The sequence below is a fragment of the Panthera leo genome, chromosome A2 (assembly GCF_018350215.1).
Source record: "Panthera leo isolate Ple1 chromosome A2, P.leo_Ple1_pat1.1, whole genome shotgun sequence".
Classification (NCBI taxonomy): Eukaryota; Metazoa; Chordata; class Mammalia; order Carnivora; family Felidae; genus Panthera; species Panthera leo.
Genome location: NC_056680.1, coordinates 143,584,267 through 143,602,155, shown reverse-complemented (window position 1 = coordinate 143,602,155; position 17,889 = coordinate 143,584,267). Strand labels below are relative to the sequence as shown.

Genomic DNA, 17,889 nt, shown 5'->3' with positions numbered 1-17,889 from the left:
TTCTGGTTTCTCTTAGAAGGAGCCGGGAGAACCTTGACGGTCCAGACGGCGGGAAAAGTGATAGTGGGGGCGGGTTCCTTTGCAGTTCCACGGTCATCTCCCGGTATCCCCTCACTGATCCCAGGACGGGAGAGACAGGCTGAGTCCGAACACCTTGCCAGGGCCGCACCTCCCTCTCCCTAGATGCCCCACCCCCGGCACTCAAGCACCGCCCCCGACTCTCAGGCCCCACCCCCTGAGGCCCAGTTCCCTCCCCGGCACCCGCCTGGGCGGCGCTCACTCCCCAGCGGGGGCCCGGGGAGCCTCCAGGCGGAGAGGCTCCCGCCCGCCCGGAGCAGCGGCCTCCGCATGGAGGGGCCGCTGGCTCCTCTAGCGGGGTCGGGGCTACTCCCGCTGCCGCTGCAGGGAGGGGGAGCCGCCGCTGTTCCGGAGCCCGGAGCCCGGCAACACCCCGGACATGAGACGGCGGCGCAGCGGTACAGCGCCCGTCTGCTGCAGGCCGGCTACGAGCCCGAGAGGTGACGCCCAGGGCAGAGCGCGCGGGGCGCGTCCGGGGCGGGCGCGGCGGCTCCGGGAACCGGGCGACGCTGCCGGGGAGGGGAAGGGCAGGCCCCAGCACCCTTGCCCTCTAACCTCCTCAACGCCTAACTTCCTGAAACCGGGTTCCGACGCCACGCACCTGGCTTTGGTTGGGGGATGAGGGCAGGCGCAGGGCAAAGGGTTCCGTGCCGCGCTGCATATGGGAGCAGGTCAGGAAAGCGCTCCGTAAAATCTCAGCTCTGTATCGGACCTCCACTACACCACCCGACGATACCTGGTCCAAGTGGCTCCAACTCCTGGGGTTCAAACAGTGCTTGTTGGAGTCCCTGTCCAAAACTGTTTACTCCTCCTTTAGTTTCCTCCCAGAGCTATCTCGAGTCTTACTGGCAGGTGTAGGTGTCCAGATGGATGCATCCTCAGAGCCGGGTGAGGACACTGTCCCCTCCTCACCATTCGCTGAGGTCTGACGAGGCTGCCAGTGCAGCTCACCTCAGGGTTTCTTCTAAAATTCAGGACCCCCTCCTGCCCTTAGCCTGCTGGGGTCTGTAAGAGTCACTGGAGGAAGAGTGGGGGTGTTGAGCTGGGCCCCGGGGAGACCGGCAGAAAAGGAGACAGTGGTTAATCTCTGGATTGTATCACAGCTTGAAAGGCAATCCCACTGTCCTTCCGGTCCAGAGGATTTGGACTTCTTTCTCTGCCCCATCTGTTGGTGCTCAGCAGCTTGGGGAGGTGACCTGGAAGCTCGGTTTGGGGGGGGGAGGGGGGTGGTCTGGGGGAATTAGCCCTGCAGCTTGGCACAGGGGCTGGCAGCTTATGTAAGAACTTTTAAAGGCTTAAGGGGCTGCTGGGTGAAGCCTGGCCCCTCCTGCCCTCACAGGCTGCCTCTCTAGAGTTGACTCAGGTTCAGGCAGCCTTATCCTTCCTCGCATCCAGGAAATCCAGCTTCTAGGGTGCAGGGTCCAGGGTGATAGATAGGGAGAGGCCAGACAAGGTTGAGGGAACAGGCTGGGGCACTTGGGCACTTGATGGAGGCAGTGCCTTGGTTAGAACAGGTATTGCAAAAGTATCATTTCAGAGCTCAGACTGGGGCCACGAAGTAGCATTCCTTCTCCAGATTGTACTTGTGCACAAAGAGGCCATCCCCCACCCCCCACCCCCGCCAGTCTCCGAAGAACCTGTGTAAAACCTGAGCCCCAGCCAGGTGGTGTAATGAGATTCCAAACCTGCTGCCTAGACCTCCATCTGCTATCACTAGCTTAGAGCTGTGGGAAGAGGACAGGGTTGGATAAGAAATCCTGGGTCCTGAGTTTGAGGCCAGTGGTACTGTTCCCTGGCTTGAACTTGGCCAAGCCATGTCCCCTGTCCCAGCTCAACAGTGCTGTAACATTGTTGTTGTTACCTCTTCTCCTCATCTCCACCCTTCCCTCAAAATTGTTTTGAATTCTTGTCCCTTCAAACAGCCCTAGACAGAGATCTCCAGGCTCCCAGCCTGGGCACTGTTTCCCCACTGCCCCGAAGAAGGGGCTTAGGCCTGCTCCTCTGCCCTCCTGGCCTCACACCTGCTAGGTGGGGAGCCTCCGGGGACCAAAAGCCCTTCCTCAGGCCGACAAGGCCCACTGGTTGCCTCGGTGTCTCCTCCCCATGGAGGAAGCAGCTGGGGAAGATCAGGAAGAGGGAGGAGGAAAGCCACGGGGATGGATTAACAGTCTCTGGAAAAGGACAGCCTAACCCAGGGCTGAGCCCAGCAGCTTAGAGTAATGAGGAGCCCTGACACAGGTCAAAGCAGGAGGGGGTGTGAGGCAGCAGAAGGGGAGTAGAACCATAAGGTCTGTCATCACTGGGAAAATGACCCTCCCCATAACTCAGCCTGGCAGCCTCCTCCCCTGGGTCCAAGTTCTGGGCTGGGGCCGATGTCACATTAAGGTCATCTGAGATGGCAGAATCCACCTGCTGTCCTGGGCCCCAGCTCTGGTGGAATCCTGAATAGTACCGTATCCATTCCTGATCCTTGCTGTAGAGCATAGTGCCCCAGAGCAGGTCCCTTAGAGATCTAGAGAGACCACAGGAGAAGCTGTGTTCTGTGCTTGCAATGGCCTTTCTGCAGCTAGAAAAATGCCCCAGAGGAGCTTTGAATGGCTAGGGTCCTTTCTCTGGCTTGTCTCACTGCTCTGCCTCCAGATGGCCAATGAGAGGTCCTAGTGCTGTGCCCCTCAGGTGCCCCCATAGGGCATGGGCCCTCAGGCTGAGTCCATGAGTGCTGAGAAGCCAGAAGAGGCAAGCTGGCCCCAACTCCTACTCAGCAGAGAACTCTGGCAGGCCCACTCCCTCCCTTCCAGTGCCGGAGTGCCTTCAGAAATCCCCATCAGGAGCCCTCCTCAGGGCTCCACTGGTGGGCAGGGAAGCTTGGGGGAGGGGGGTCTGTGATGTTTTCATCCCTCACAGTAAGAGGAAAGAGGACACTGGAATCTGTGTGTCTCCTCCAGCACTAGCCTCATGGGCCTCATCGCCCTAGCTCTGTGGGAAGGTCCCCCTCCCCTCTGCATACAGATGGAACAGTCTGTATTTTCCTGGCAGGGTCCCGGGGTGTCACTGGGGGAGGCTGGGCGTCCTAGGGAGCCTCCCCTGGGCCCGGCTGCCACCAAACTGCGGAGAGGTAAACAAATCCAGCCTCCCAGGGCTGGGGAGAGAGGGAGGGAGCACCACAGACAGCCACCTTGCCAGGGGGAGGACTCTGTTCCTACCCTGCCTTTCTCTTCCCTTACCTAGAAGTAAGCTGTGGGGACCACAGGAGGAGGAGGGAGGGTACCCTGGAATTTGGGTTGGGGGTCTGCTCTCTAGCTTTTAGTCAGGGAGTAGTGTGAGCAGTTCCGGTCACACAGAGGGAAGGGTCTGCCCCCCTGCCACCCCACCTCTCCCCATGTGAATCAATTTGCTACCAAATCTTAGTGCCCCCATGTAGAAATCTGGGTCTTGCTGGGCCCACAGGGCCACCAAACTTCTGCTTTGGGAAATCCTCAAAACCTCCATAGCCTCTGTCCTAATTTGTGTGCATACTTGCCTAAGCCAGGCCTATGATCCTCCCTCGCCATCCCATCACACTACGCTCCCAAATAAAAACAAACTTTCTTCTATGGGCTTAAAACCCTGATATACACACCACTTTCTGAGCTGGGGATAGGGATGGCAGACGGAGGCATTGGATCAGGAATCAGAGGCAGTACTCATCCTTCCTTGCTTTCTGAACTGAAGGTTTTGCATCTGTAAAGTGGGAATACCTAATAATTGTCAGTTAATGGATTGTAGAGTAAATGTGATCATTTATGAAAAATGCCTTATAAACGGCAGAGGGCTTCAAGGCCTCCTAAAGGTCAGGGAGTGTCATTGTTAAGAATACCCGCCCCCTAGGAATGATGCTGGGGTAGATGGGAACCCACACTGCTGGGAGGGCACAACCACAAACTCCTGTGTGTTGGGGAGCTGTGAGCCCAAACCAGTTTCTCAGGGCTCCAAGCCCTGATCAGAGCCTGGCCCTTAGTATTGGGTAAAGGCAAACCGTGTTGGAGGTACCCTGGGGGTGGGGAGTAGGACAAGGAGAGACTCAGGTCTTCGGGGGCCAGAAGGCTCGGGTGGGGGGGGGGGGGGGGGAGGGCGCCAGGTATCGGCCACCCAGGTAGGGAGCGAATGGGGGGGGGCCCCCCCGCAAAGGGGGCGCTGCGGGGGGCCTAGGAGGCGGGACGAAAACTGGTGGAGGGGGCGTGTCCCGGCCTGGTTCAGTCCCCTCCCCCGCTGGATCCACACTCCCTCCCCCGCCCGGTACGCGGGGCCGCTGTGCCACTGCGGGCGGCGGCGGCGTCTGGGCCGGGCTCCGCCGGGCCTTTGTGCGGTGCGGGGCGGAGGCGGCGGTCTCCCGGGGGGAGGGGCGGGAGGAGAGGGCGGCGCCCCGGGCCCGCCTTGCCGCTGCCGCAGCCCCCGCCCCCGGCCCGCCTGGCCCGCGGCGGCAGCGTGGCCGCGGCGCGGCGTCAGCAGCAGCGGCGGCGGCGGCGGCGGCGGCGGCGGCGACGGCGGCGACAGCAGCGAAAGCAGCCACAGCAGCGGGGCGGCCCGCGCGGGTGTTTATGTCGGGTCGCGGTGTCTCCCAGCAGCATGGCGGACTACCTGATCAGCGGCGGCACCGGCTACGTGCCCGAGGATGGACTCACCGCGCAGCAGCTCTTCGCCAACGCCGACGGCCTCACCTACAAGTAAGCCCCGGGGGCCTTGGCCCCACATCGGTGCACTCACCAACGCGCCGCGATCCCCCGGCCCTGGCGCCACACGTGCACGGTTCCCCCCTCGGTGACGCCCGATTCGAGTGACTGGAGGGGGGGGGGTGAGGGGGCTGGGCAAGGGAAGGAAGGAGGCCCGCGCTGAGAGCAGACGGACGTGGCACAGCGACATCACGGGCCCTTGGTGCTTTGCCCCGTTTATGGCCAGATCCGGGTCCGGCTTGCCCCCTTCCTCCTCTCTTGGGCATCTTGGCCCCATGGAGGGGACTTGGGGTGTGTAGGAACTGGAGATGTGGGAGTTACGGAGAGACTTTTTCCAGACCTTGGTCCAGGACACCCTCTGGCTCCCAGCGTCACATGAGAGCAGAAGGGACCCTGGAGTGCAGTTAAGGCAGCTGCTTGGGTGTTGCCTCCAGGAGAGGCCCAGCTGGGCAGTTGGGATGGCTCCTTGTTCCCAGGGACCCATCCAGCCTTCCACTTGTACCCCTGCTTGCCCACAGGTTAGCACTAGTGCCCCCGGGGACATTAGTGTTATGTGACTACCACCCTAAGCCCACCCCATATGGGATTTTGGAGGAGGGTGCGACCTATCTGTTTGCCCCTGGCTTAGTTTGCTTTTCCGTGGGCTCTGGGCCAGTTGTCCTGCGGGCTGCGGGCCTGGCACTAGCTCTCCTCCTGGCTGCAGGACTGTGTCCATGCCAGGAAAGAGCATCAGAACCTGGGACCAGGAGGAGGAGGGATGCTGGCGACCCGAAAGCATCTCTGCCCTGTCTCCTGCCAGTCCCTGCCTTTGCCTATAAGTGTTCCTGCTTGACAGGCCGTTTCCCTAGACACCAGGATTCCCAGTCACTCCTCAGTGGCTCCTCTTGCCTGGGCTAAGGCATGGGCCAGGTGAGGGATGGGTATAATACTTAGAAAATGTCAAGGGGCCTTGACTCCTGCGTTTCTTGTCCTGCCTCTCAGTGAGCCACAGAGGCCTCTTCACTCGACAGAAAGGCTGCCAAGGGCAGGGGCAGTTAGGGGTTTTTATTCGTTTGGTGGTCTTTGATGAAGGAGGAGAAAGTATCTCTTTGCTATATCATTCACTGGAGTCTTCTAGGAAGACTCCCTAGAGAAATTCCTAGGAATTTCTCTAGGTCTGGGGCAGGTTAAAGACCCCACCCCTCCCGTCCACCCTCTAGCTTTTCATTCCTGCATTTGGGGTGCCGTTTCTTTGCTTAGTCCAGTTAGGAGTGTTCCTAAAGTGTGGAGCATTTGCTTTTGGGTGAGTCCGTGAAGGCCCTGTGATTTCAGGCCGACTGAGCCCATAGGGCCTATGGCACGGCACCTTACCATACCCGTGCAGGCCTGCGTTCCCCTTCTGGGGTTTGCTGTGACCGTGGCCCACCCTAGGGTTGGCAGCTGTCATACTTTGGCAAGGGCCCCAGCATCCTGGTCCTAACAACTGTAAGCCCCCTCCTTCCCTTCCGCATCCCGGGCTGTGTGTGTAGGTCGCTCCAGTTCAACTGGCGTGGAGTGCCTGCTCTGTCAGAACCTGCCTCACGCTCAGCCCCCTGGGGTCCCTCCACACTGTTCTGAACCCTGTGTGACTCAGCAGCCCTGGCACCGGGCTGTGCAGCGTGTCCCGTGCTCTGTGGTGTCCATGCCATGCTGCACCAGTAAATTGTTTTCGGGTTCATTCTATGTTTACTTACTGTCTCCCCCTATGAAGATTGAGAAGTTTTCAAGGGCAGGCCCTGTATCTGCTACGTGTGTCGTTACAGGAACTTCTGTGCCCCTCGATGAACTCTTAGCCCTGAGGGCAATAGACATTTGGGGCCAACTGCCTTGGTGGCATCCCAGGTCCACAGATGTTCTGCTGGCTTTGGCTCTGGGTCTCTGGGCCGGAGTCAGCAAGATGCTGGGGGGGGGGGGGGCATGAGGGTGCTTCAGCTCTGACCAGGGAACAGCAGGGATCGGAGGGCTCCAGTCTCTGCCCCTCTTCCCACCTCCATGCTGCCTCCCCTGGCATGGCAGGCCCTGGCCCTTTCGGGTACCCCTCCCCACCCAATAACACTCACTCTTCTGTCTTCACAGCGACTTCCTGATTCTCCCAGGATTCATAGACTTCATAGCTGATGAGGTGGTGAGTATCTCTTCTGCTGACCTGGGGGAGAGGGACTATGTGTGTGGCAGAAGAGGCTGATTTCATGCTCAGGGGCGGGGTGTGGGGGAGACTTTTCTTGGGAATGTAGCCTTTATTTCTGCCAGAGAAACTGGCACAGTGCAGTGGGTTATGTCTAATGGGGCAGAGGCAGCTGTGGGGATTCAGGGGTATGCTGAGTGGTGGGCCAGGCACAGAGCGGGAGGGCTGTCCCTGACAGCGCCTGCGGTGAGGTTCCAAAAGGCCCAAAAGAAGATGGGCGTGGGTGTGGCGGCCTTATTACCTTAGACAGAAAGGATTGGATTTTGTCTGAAATGCTGAGCAAGGACATGACAGAAGCCAGTAAAATTATGGCGACTTTGGATGAGGCGGACAGACTTGTTTGTGGATCCATAATGCACAGGAATTGGCGAGAGGATTTGAAAGAATTAGATTTTGGACAAATACAAGGAAACACAGTGCCTCGCTTTATTGGAGGGGCCAAGTGATGAGTGATGAGCCAAGTGAATGAACAATGTCCTTTACACAGTTAATATGTGACAAAATCACAGAAGCCAAGGGTTAAGTGCTGATGAGTAGAAGTCATTTCATGGAAAAGCTAGCTTATTCTATGACGAACTTGTGCACATTGAGAAAATAGTTTCCTTTGTTGCTGTTATCGATATTTATTTAGGTCTGATTCTCATGAAAGACCAAAGGGCCTGAGTGTACCTGGATCGCTTTTATGTTGGGGAAACTCATGTCCAGCCTGCTTGCCAGGGCTGAAGCAGACAGATTTTTAGGGGGAAATTCGGGCTATTCTGGATATGTCTTTTTTTTTTTTTTTTTTAATTTTTTTTAACGTTTATTTATTTTTGAGACAGAGAGAGACAGAGCATGAAACAGGGGAGGGGCAGAGAGAGAGGGAGACACAGAATCTGAAACAGGCTCCAGGCTCTGAGCTGTCAGCACAGAGCCCGACGCGGGGCTCGAACTCACGGACCGTGAGATCGTGACCTGAGCCGAAGTCGGACGCTTAACCGACCGAGCCACCCAGGCGCCCCGAGGATATGTCTTTTTTGACAGCATCCAGGGAGTCTTGGTTCAGCTGTTCAGTCTAACAAAGTTTACCACGCTCTCTGGCTTTGTGCCAGACCTGAGTGGGGTGCGAGGAAGAAAGGGATGGAAAAGTCCCCCCACTGGCCATTCAGGATGTCCCCATCCTACAGCCTGTGTCAGGAAGGCTGTGGCTCTTGCCCTGTGGTACAGTGGGGGAAGGAGGGGATGGGGGAGTTTTCTAGACTGCAGGGCCATGGTTCTGAACCAGGATCTGTGGATGGGCTTCAAGGGCCTATGGGTCTCCAAAAATTATATGCCAAAGTCTGTGAGTGCATTGGGGGCTAGGATCCACAAGCTGTTGGCCTGAATCTCAGAGGCAGATTCTTCCCAAATGTGTATTTGCAGCCCTGACCTCTCTCCGAGTGGCAAACCCTTAGTCACTTACTTTCCTGGATGCCTGATAGACTTCCCGTGCCTTCTCCTCCTGGCCCTGTCCTGGCCCCACCTGGCCCTGTCCAGCGGCCTTCTCGGTGGCCTCCCTGCCTCAGGCCTCGTCACGTAGAGTCCATTCTCCACATTGGAGCCTTAAGTGACCTCTTTAAAACATAAATCAGATCATGTCTCTCTTCTGCCTGAGACCCTAACCGCCCCCCCAGTGGCTTCTCATCTCAGAGTCGAATCTAAGCTCCACTCTCTGGCCTTCAAGGCGACACATCCTCACCCCTTAGCTCCCGCCCCTCCCTTTTCTCCCTACCGCACTAGCCTTTTTCTTTCTTAAATACGCCTCAGAAAGACTTGGAACCAGAGGCAGGTGTCACACACAGCTCCCTCTGCCTGCAACGACAGCCCCTCAGACTTTGACTTGATTGGTTCTCACTTTCACATCCCAAGAAAGAGGCTTTGACCACCACATCCTTCTTCCGGTGGCCACTTTTCTTTGTTGTCTTTCTTTGGAGCCTTTATCCTGACTGAAATAATCTCCTATGTGTTTTTCGTGTTTGTCACCTTTCTTTCCAAGTAGAATGTAACCTCCAGGAGGGATAGCAGGGACCTCACCTGCCTTGTTCAGTTCTTTTTTTTTTTTTTTTTTTTTTTTTTTTAAATTTTTTTTTTCAACGTTTTTTTTTATTTTATTTTTGGGACAGAGAGAGACAGAGCATGAACGGGGGAGGGGCAGAGAGAGGGAGACACAGAATCGGAAACAGGCTCCAGGCTCCGAGCCATCAGCCAGCCCAGATGCCTGACGCGGGGCTCGAACTCACAGACCGCGAGATCGTGACCTGGCTGAAGTCGGACGCTTAACCGACTGCGCCACCCAGGCGCCCCTGCCTTGTTCAGTTCTATAGCTGCAGGCCTGTCCTGGTGCTGGGTGCCCATAGGGGCTCAATAAATGTTTGTTGAGTGAATGGTAAAACTCTTCACCTAGACCCTGCCTCTATTCTCAGGACCTGACTTCAGCCCTGACTCGGAAGATCACCCTGAAGACACCGCTGATCTCCTCCCCAATGGACACTGTGACAGAAGCTGACATGGCCATTGCGATGGCTGTGAGTCAGACACCTGGGTGGGGACCCAGAGTTGGGGAACCGAACAGGGTGGGCTGGATTCAGAAAGGAGGTTTGCAGCGTGAGAGTGTGGGCCCCTGGCTCTGATCTTGCTTCCCTTCCACCCCCAGCTGATGGGCGGTATTGGTTTCATTCACCACAACTGCACCCCGGAGTTCCAGGCCAATGAAGTGCGGAAGGTCAAGGCAAGTACCAGGCCTGTTCCCAGAAAGAAGATGCGACCCGGCTGCCGCCTCCGTAGAGATCCTCTTACCCTCCCACGCCAGCCCTGCAGGCTGGTGTATCCCCTGGCCGACGGCCGTGGGGTCTTGTCTGCTCGTCTCCACGGTGGGGACACGGGGCCCAGCCCTCATCTTCCCACCACCCTCTCTCCCCATTAAGGGCCCTGGCTTCTCGGTGGTGTGGCTGTATACCACCTCGACGACTTCTAGCCTTTTCCTTCCCCTGTCTTTACCCACAGAAATTTGAACAGGGATTCATCACAGACCCCGTAGTGCTAAGCCCCTCGCACACTGTGGGCGACGTGTTGGAGGCCAAGATCCGGCATGGCTTTTCGGGCATCCCTATCACTGAGACAGGCACCATGGGCAGCAAGCTGGTGGGCATCGTAACCTCCCGAGACATTGACTTTCTTGCCGAGAAGGACCACACCACCCTCCTTAGCGAGGTACCTCCGGGGCAGGGAGGAGTGTGGCTGGGGCATGGCTGACATCTTGGGGCCTCACGCTGGTTCCTGTGACCAGGGACCAGAGGGAGGCCTGGCTCCCTTCTCTCTCACCTGCCAACCCGCAGGCAAATGTTCCTGGCTCCACAGGTGATGACTACGCGGAATGAGCTGGTGGTGGCTCCGGCGGGTGTGACATTGAAAGAGGCAAATGAGATCCTGCAACGCAGCAAGAAAGGTACCTGGGAGTAAGCGGAAAGCTCAAGACCCCCCAGACTTGCTCCCTGTACTCCAGGCCCCCTGTCTCCTTAGAGCTTTGCAGGTTGTCCCAGCAACCAGGCTGGGCCTTGGGAAGGTTCAGACAATCCCAGCCTGGAGCATGAATCCTGACGTCCTTATTCAGCATCTCCGCAGTATGTCTCCCCAAATAGCCAGTCCTGTGAAATGCTCATCACGCACACAAAAAAAGTCTGAAACATGCTGCTTTCTAACCCCCTTATTCCATAAGAAATTGTGTGTCAGCTTATTGAAGGCCCTGAGAAGTCCTGTAATTAAATTTATTTGACATTGGGGCTGCTGACATAATATTCATCAGGTCCCCGTGGGAGACACTGGGAAATGCTTCCGTGGCTCATACTGGATTGTTTCTTAGGGGCGGTATTGGGAAGGGCACATGTTCCTCCTTGCAGGACAGCCTCACATTTGTGCCCTGGTTAGGAGTTTTCGACCACTGTGGCCTGTGGCCTAGCAGGTGAAAGGCTGCCAGTGCTCAGGGGCCACCCACCCAGCCTGGTTAGGCCACAGGGCAGGAAGAGCTCCGGCACCTACTTGGCTGCGAGGTTTCTTTGCTTCCTGTTCCTTGGGAAGAGGTCCAGGTCCCTAGGAGCATTTCCTGGGCGGGTGCTGTCCCCTAGTGGCTGGTTTGGATACTTCAGTGGGATCTCTAGCCTGGTCTGTTTTGACCTCACTGTCCCCTACTCCCACCCCCCCCCCCCCCCCCCCCCGCCCCCGCCCTGAGAGGCCTGCTCCTTCACCTAACCTCTGCATTCCTCACCAGGGAAGCTGCCCATTGTCAATGATCGTGATGAGCTCGTGGCCATCATTGCCCGCACTGACCTGAAGAAGAACAGGGATTACCCTCTGGCCTCCAAGGATTCCCACAAGCAGCTGCTGTGCGGGGCGGCCGTGGGCACCCGTGAGGATGACAAGTACCGCTTGGACCTGCTCACCCAGGCAGGCGCCGATGTCATTGTGCTGGTACGGGCACTGCCCTGGAGCAGGGTGGTTTCGTAGAGTAGAAGCTTATGAAGACTCAGGTTTGCCTCTCAGCTTGGAATCGGAATTAGGAGGGTCACTGGTACTCCGACGGCTCAGAACAAACTGTTAGTCCCCTCTGAGGGCCCCCTGCACTCGTAAGCTGACCCTAATACTTCTAGCTCACGTTCTTCGAGAGCCTCCCGCTTGCCAGATCCTGCAAGACCTTTATGTAGATGAACTCATTTAACCTTACAACTGCTCCCTGAGGTACGATACCAGGTCTCGTTGTCAGACGAAGAAGCCAGGGTTGAAGAAATTCAGTAATTTCGTCTGGTAGTGAGTGGTGGGAACGGGATGTAGCCCCAGGCAACATCTCCTTGCTGTGAGGACCAGTCCACACAGTGGGTACGATGGGGCCTTGCTCTGAGACTATGAACCAGTGGTGCTCAACCTTTTGGGGAAGGCAGGCCTCTTTGAGACTCAGCCTGCTGAGAGTCGTCAAGTGTTTTCCCCGGTGGGGGCAGGGGAAGAGCTTTCTCATGACATTTTTCATACAATTTCAGGAGTTTTTCATTCGTGATCCCCGCCTCCCCCCGCGAGGACTATTAGCCATCGAAGCCTAAGCTTTCCCGTCCCCCTTCTCACAGGACTCCTCCCAAGGGAACTCTGTGTATCAGATCGCCATGGTACACTACATCAAGCAGAAGTACCCCCAGCTCCAGGTGATTGGGGGGAATGGTGAGTGCAGGGTCCCCTGTCAGCCCCCAGCCCTCGCCCCCTCGCTGTGTAACTTCTCTGTCCTTCAGCATCCCTAGGTGACAGCATCGCTCCTGCGCGGGCACAGGGGGCTGAATGAATGGGCTTGGTCACTCTGGGTTGGGGGGCTAGACTGGGGTCCCAGGCAGCCCCAGGGCAAGCCAGGGGCATCCCATCCTCACACTGTTCCTCTTTTCCCCGCTCCTCCAAACCGTCCCCTCCACCCCCAGTGGTGACAGCAGCTCAGGCCAAGAACTTGATCGATGCTGGTGTGGACGGGCTGCGTGTGGGGATGGGCTGTGGCTCCATCTGCATCACCCAAGAAGGTAGGTGTCAGGAGAGTGATGCCAATCAGAACACCCCACTGGCCCTCCACAGGCGCTGGGGCCCCCCTCTCGTTGCACAGATGCGTGGTACATGCCTGCTGTGCCAGGCCCCTTCCCAGGATGGTGGGTTCGGGGCTGACCTGGGCTCGGACTCTGCCCGTCTGGCCCACTGACTCGGGGGAGGCTGGTGGAAGATAAGGTTGCCACGAGTTTCGGGTGTGTGCCGGCCTGCTTCTCAGATTCTGGTCAGGAAGGCCCAATCTGGAGGTCCGAGGCTGGTGTGAATACTTCTCTGAGGTGCTTGTTGGAAGCCAGCCCAGAGTTTGGACCAGCTTTGTGACGGGCAGATGCTTAAGGCATGGAGACAGCACGTCCCTGCCTGTGAAAAGACATACACGCCCTTATGGCCACGTGGCAACAGTGGGAGAGGGGGATGCATTCAGTCACAAAGCCCTTTTGCGGGGTGCGCTCCTGAACATGAAGTGGGGCAGTGTGAGACCCTGACGCGTGTCCCTGTGTGGTTGAGGGGTGCTCCCTGGAGCCTGGTGTCTGACTTGTGGGTCCTGGCTTGACCTGAGGGGATGTATCCGGCCCCTGTAGTGAGAGTCATTTCTCTAGAACACTGAGTGACCCATTTGGTCTTTAGGGCCTCTGCTTTTAAGCTTCCACCCTTCACCTTAGCTGACCGCCGTGGTAAAACATGAGCCATTCCTCAGTAACTTAAATATTAATTGAGCACCTACTATGTGTCAGGCACTGTTCTAAATCTTGGGATGCAACAGGGTCAAGACAAACAACGGGTACTTGGAGAGAAGGCCTCTTTTCTATCTCCGGCCCTCAATAAATCCTAGTTCCTTAGAATTCCCACGCAAAACCTTGTACTTGAAGGCTTTGGACAACTAAACTCAAAGAAATGCAACCCAGTATCCCCAAGGAGGCTGTGAGCACCCAACCCCGGTATCAAGCTTTGTAAATGAGAGAGGTTGATGCTGGGGACGCACCAGTCTGGGGTGGGGGCGCTATACTCGGAAGGCCAGTACTGGCACACCCCCCTCAGAATCCCGCACAGTGCTGTGATGGGTGGAGGGGTCCCTGGAGTGACAGTCACCCTGTGTTATTTGCTGCCACCCGTCTTGTGCCTCAGACATACCATCCAGCCCTGTCCCTTTTCCCAGAGGTCAGGCACAAGGAGAAAGGGGCCCACCCCTGGCTCCTGTGTTGCCGCTGGCACCTCTGACTTGTGTACCCTCCCGCAGTGATGGCCTGCGGTCGGCCCCAGGGCACTGCTGTGTACAAGGTGGCCGAGTATGCCCGGCGCTTTGGCGTGCCGGTCATCGCTGATGGTGGCATCCAGACCGTGGGTCATGTGGTCAAAGCCCTGGCCCTTGGAGCCTCCACAGGTGAGGGGGTCTGCTGGGGATTGGGCGGGCTGGTGGGGGGCTGGGAGCCGGGCGAGGGCAGTAGGAGATCTATGGGGCCAGAGGCACTAACCCTCGACCACCACAGTGATGATGGGCTCCCTGCTCGCCGCCACCACGGAGGCCCCTGGCGAGTACTTCTTCTCGGATGGGGTGAGGCTCAAGAAATACCGGGGCATGGGCTCGTTGGATGCCATGGAGAAGAGCAGCAGCAGCCAGAAACGATACTTCAGGTGCCCTGCTTCTGAACCCTGCCCCCAGGCAGATCGGCCCGTAACCCTTCAGCCTCCACCACCGCCTTTGACTTCCCAAGATGGTGCCCAGTCCCCCCTATTATAGTTCTGGAAACCGAGGCACAGGGTACAGGCAGCGGACGTGGGGTTGCCCCTGGGCCATCTGACTCAGAACGCAGGCTTTTTTCCACGGCAGCCGGGGAGTGGCTACTTTCGGGGTCGATTGGGGGGGGGGGGGGCTTCTGCTGGGTGGCATCCCCTCTGTTGGTACCCCCGAGAGGGGGGGGGTGGGCTCCCCTGAATCATGGGCGGCTTGGCTCAGTCTCTTTGCCCTCCATGCAGCGAGGGGGACAAGGTGAAGATCGCACAGGGGGTCTCGGGCTCCATCCAGGACAAAGGCTCCATTCAGAAGTTCGTGCCCTACCTCATAGCAGGTATCCAGCACGGCTGCCAGGATATCGGTGCCCGTAGCCTGTCAGTCCTGCGGTGAGTAGGACTTGGAGTGGGCGGGACGGGGCACTGGTGGGGGAATACCTGGGAGGCTCCTGGCTCCTCCCTGCTTCCTCTCTCTTTCTTCCTGTGGTGTCCCTGACCTGCTCCACCTACCCGCCCTCAGGTCCATGATGTATTCAGGGGAGCTCAAGTTTGAGAAGCGGACCATGTCGGCTCAGATCGAGGGTGGTGTCCATGGCCTGCACTCGTAAGTGTGGTGGCCTCCTTGCCCCATCTGGCTGGCACTGGGTCGGGCAGGTGGGGCCGTGGTTCAGAGGCCAAGCTGAGGTTTCAGGGATCCCGTGGGCCATCTGCTCCAGGGATGGATGCTGCTGCAGGATGACCCCATCACCCTGTCCTGCAGGGCCTAGCCCACCCTTGAACCCTGTCCTTTAGCCCCTATGCAGACAAGGCCCCTCCCCTCCCCTCGGGCATCTCCCCGAGCAGGGCATGGGAGACGCGGCTGCTAGCCCCTCCCGGGCTCCCAGTCCCTTGCTTGCTCAGAAGCTTGGTGGCTGGTGGCAGGGGCTGGTGGTGCTGGGCTCTTGCTGGTGGCAGCATCGAGCAGGCTGGTGGAGGCTGGGGGCACGAGCCCTCTGGCGGGAAGGGCAGAGAGACAGATGCCAGGGCCGGTGCCGGGGCCACCGTGGGCGGGAGCAGTGCTAGTTGGCAGCATTAGTTGCAGGCATGCATCCCCGCCCTGGTCGAGAGGGCCTGGCCCCCCAGGCATAGGCGGGCATCTAACCTGTGTCTCTTTCTGCCCCATCCTCCCGTAGCTATACCTTTCTGCCGTGTAAGTAACCGCGCTGCCCGGGGCCAAGTGTAGAGTAGAGCAGGGGCAGTGTGGGTGGGACCTGGGCAGAGGGGGGTGGGGGGCACTGGGTTGAGGGGGGCACTGGGGTGTAATCGTGGGGCAGGGACCCTAGGGCTAGCACCGTGCTGGGGGCAGCCGACAGTAGCCCCTCCTCCGGCGGAGGTGCAGAGAGATGTCCCTGACCGCAGGCCTGAGGCTTCCCCGTCTTGGATTGGACCCAATGGCCGCAAGGGGCCTAGGCCACGGTGCGTGCAGGGGTGGGGCAGAGACACGGGCAGCAGAGGTTCGGCTTGCTCTGAGCTTGCTCCAGGAGACTGGGCTGTGCCTTCTTGAGCTCTGTCTCCACCCCCAGCATTGAGGACAATCTACTCAGCTGTAGCTGTGGCCAGAAGGAGCATGGCTGTCTCTGGACCTGGCATGGTTCTTTGAGGAGCCTTGGCCTGGGGAAGACAGAGGCACAGGGCCTGCTCTTTCCCCCTCCGGCCCCCCATGTGGGGCCACCCTGGCAGCCCAAGGCCTAATGGCAAGGGAATCTGGGAAGAGGGCAGGGTCCAGACACCCACTCTTGGCTCCCCTCTTGCCTTGTCCCCACAGTTACGAGAAGCGGCTGTACTGAGGACGGTGGTGGAAGCCGGGGCAGTGGAGGGGGTGCACCCCAGGGTGCCCCTTTGAGCACAGCCTCCCTCCATAACTGAGTGGTCCATAGATTTGCACTACGGATTCCCCAGCTCCTTTCCAGGGAGAGAGGAGGGGAGCCCCTGAGGGTCTGCGGCCCCTCCTGGCCCTCCCCTGCAGAGTCAGGACTGTTCCTGGGGCTCGGATGCCCTGGGAGCCCCCCCGGGCCCCCCCTCCTCCAGTCCCCCTGAGCCTAGCCAGCCTGGGCTCTCAGGCCCTGTGCCTGCCTCAGGTCTTTCTCGCTGCAGCCTGCTCCGGCCTGGCTCCCACCCCTGGGGCAGGTGGCCCCTCCTGGCTTCTGTAGGGCACCTCCCTCCCCAATCCCCACCCCAGAAATGGTGCTCTCCTGGCCCTGCCTCTGGCCCCTTCCTGGGCTGCTGCCCGCTCAGCCATGTGGCACTTCTGGGCTCCTGACCTAGGCCAGAGGGAGGTCTCTGCCCCCTTCCCCTGGCCCTAGGCTCCCCAGGCCCTCCTCCTCAGGCCACTCCCCCTGTTCCTGGCCCTGGGGAGGAGGCTGCCCGTCATTCCTGGCTCCCCGCCATCCCCAGGTGTACCGTTCCTGCCCTCTCCTCTCAGCTGCAGTCGGAGGCTTTAACTTTGCACACTTTGGGGTCACAGTTGCGTCATTGTATATTAAATAACCTGAATAAATCAAGAGGTCTCAATACCTCTGCCATCCTGTTTCTGCCCCTCGTCCACTGGGCAGTTGGCCCCTATCCTGGTGGTGAGCTGCAGCCCCGAGCCCCCATCAGAGCTGGGCCGGGGGGGCAGGGGCACCAGGCCCAGCCTCCCCAGGAAGGTGAGGAGGGCGTTGGCGGTGCTCCAGGGGGTACTGGCGCAGGTGGGCCGCGTGACGGGAGGTCTCCCAGGCCTGTGCCTACACCGGCACGCTCACTGCTACCCGTGGACAGCAGCTCACGCAGGCAGCGTGGCAGAGGGGTGGTCGTGGTTGTAGAAGACGGGCATCAGGAGCCTCGCTGTGGCTGCCCGAAAGTACCCGCTACAGCCTGGTGATGCCGGACGGTGCAGCCTGGACACGGGCAGAAGTAGAGCACGGCCGTGGCCCTGACCGCTGAGCCCAGGGCCTGCGGTATCACCAGCTGAGACACACATGTGGGTACCAGGTAGAGTGGGTTAGCTCCCACTGTTCGTCTGCTGCTCAGGACCCGTGTCCTAGCCTCAAACCCCTCCTGATGGGGACAGCAGGGACACACGGGCTGCTGAATATCCCTAGGGTTGGGGATCCTGGGACATTCACATTGCCTTCCTCTGCCTCTGTTGTTATGGCTGGTCATTGGGCACACAGCTGTGCCACCAAGGTGCAGACGTCACTCAGGAGCAGGAGCAAAGAAGATGGCCTGAATGCTCCAGTGGCAGGAATGAGCAAAGGCTGTAGGAGGCGCTAGTTTGTGGGTGGAGAACAGCCAGAAACATCCCCGTGACTGCTGGGGGTGGGGGGCTTGCCTCAGGCTACTCTTGGCATGCCATGCCAGTGCCTACCCTCTCCCAGGCCCTTCCTGAAAGAGCCCCTTGGGCTGGGGCCAGCCTTCCACTGTGGCATTTTCCAGTTTTGTGGCATCTTCAGGGATGAGAAGGAAAGACCTGGAGGGCAGGACCGTTGGGTAGGTTCAGAGCTAGTTCAGTGACTGCTCCAGAGTCTGTTGCAAAGTGACTGGGTCATTCAGCGTCCCTGGAGGCCTTGC

The 17,889-nt window shown here is 58.8% G+C and overlaps 1 protein-coding gene across 2 annotated transcripts; it reads left to right on the top strand.

The window, feature by feature from the left end:
• The first annotated feature begins 282 nt into the window (after positions 1–282).
• On the top strand, positions 283–16,853 carry IMPDH1 (inosine monophosphate dehydrogenase 1). 2 transcript variants are annotated; one of them, XM_042923901.1, is made up of 15 exons: positions 283–518; positions 4,683–4,781; positions 6,882–6,930; positions 9,432–9,533; positions 9,662–9,736; positions 10,012–10,218; positions 10,366–10,453; positions 11,273–11,472; positions 12,120–12,210; positions 12,459–12,554; positions 13,811–13,954; positions 14,061–14,205; positions 14,548–14,691; positions 14,822–14,905; positions 16,106–16,853. In XM_042923901.1, exons 1-15 carry the CDS (start codon positions 349–351, stop codon positions 16,125–16,127), a joined length of 1,716 nt encoding a protein of 571 aa, XP_042779835.1. In that variant the 5' UTR covers positions 283–348; the 3' UTR covers positions 16,128–16,853. The 2 variants fall into 2 exon arrangements, with proteins under 2 accessions (XP_042779835.1, XP_042779825.1); XM_042923891.1 differs by having other exon boundaries at positions 4,680–4,781.
• The last annotated feature ends 1,036 nt before the right edge of the window (positions 16,854–17,889 follow it).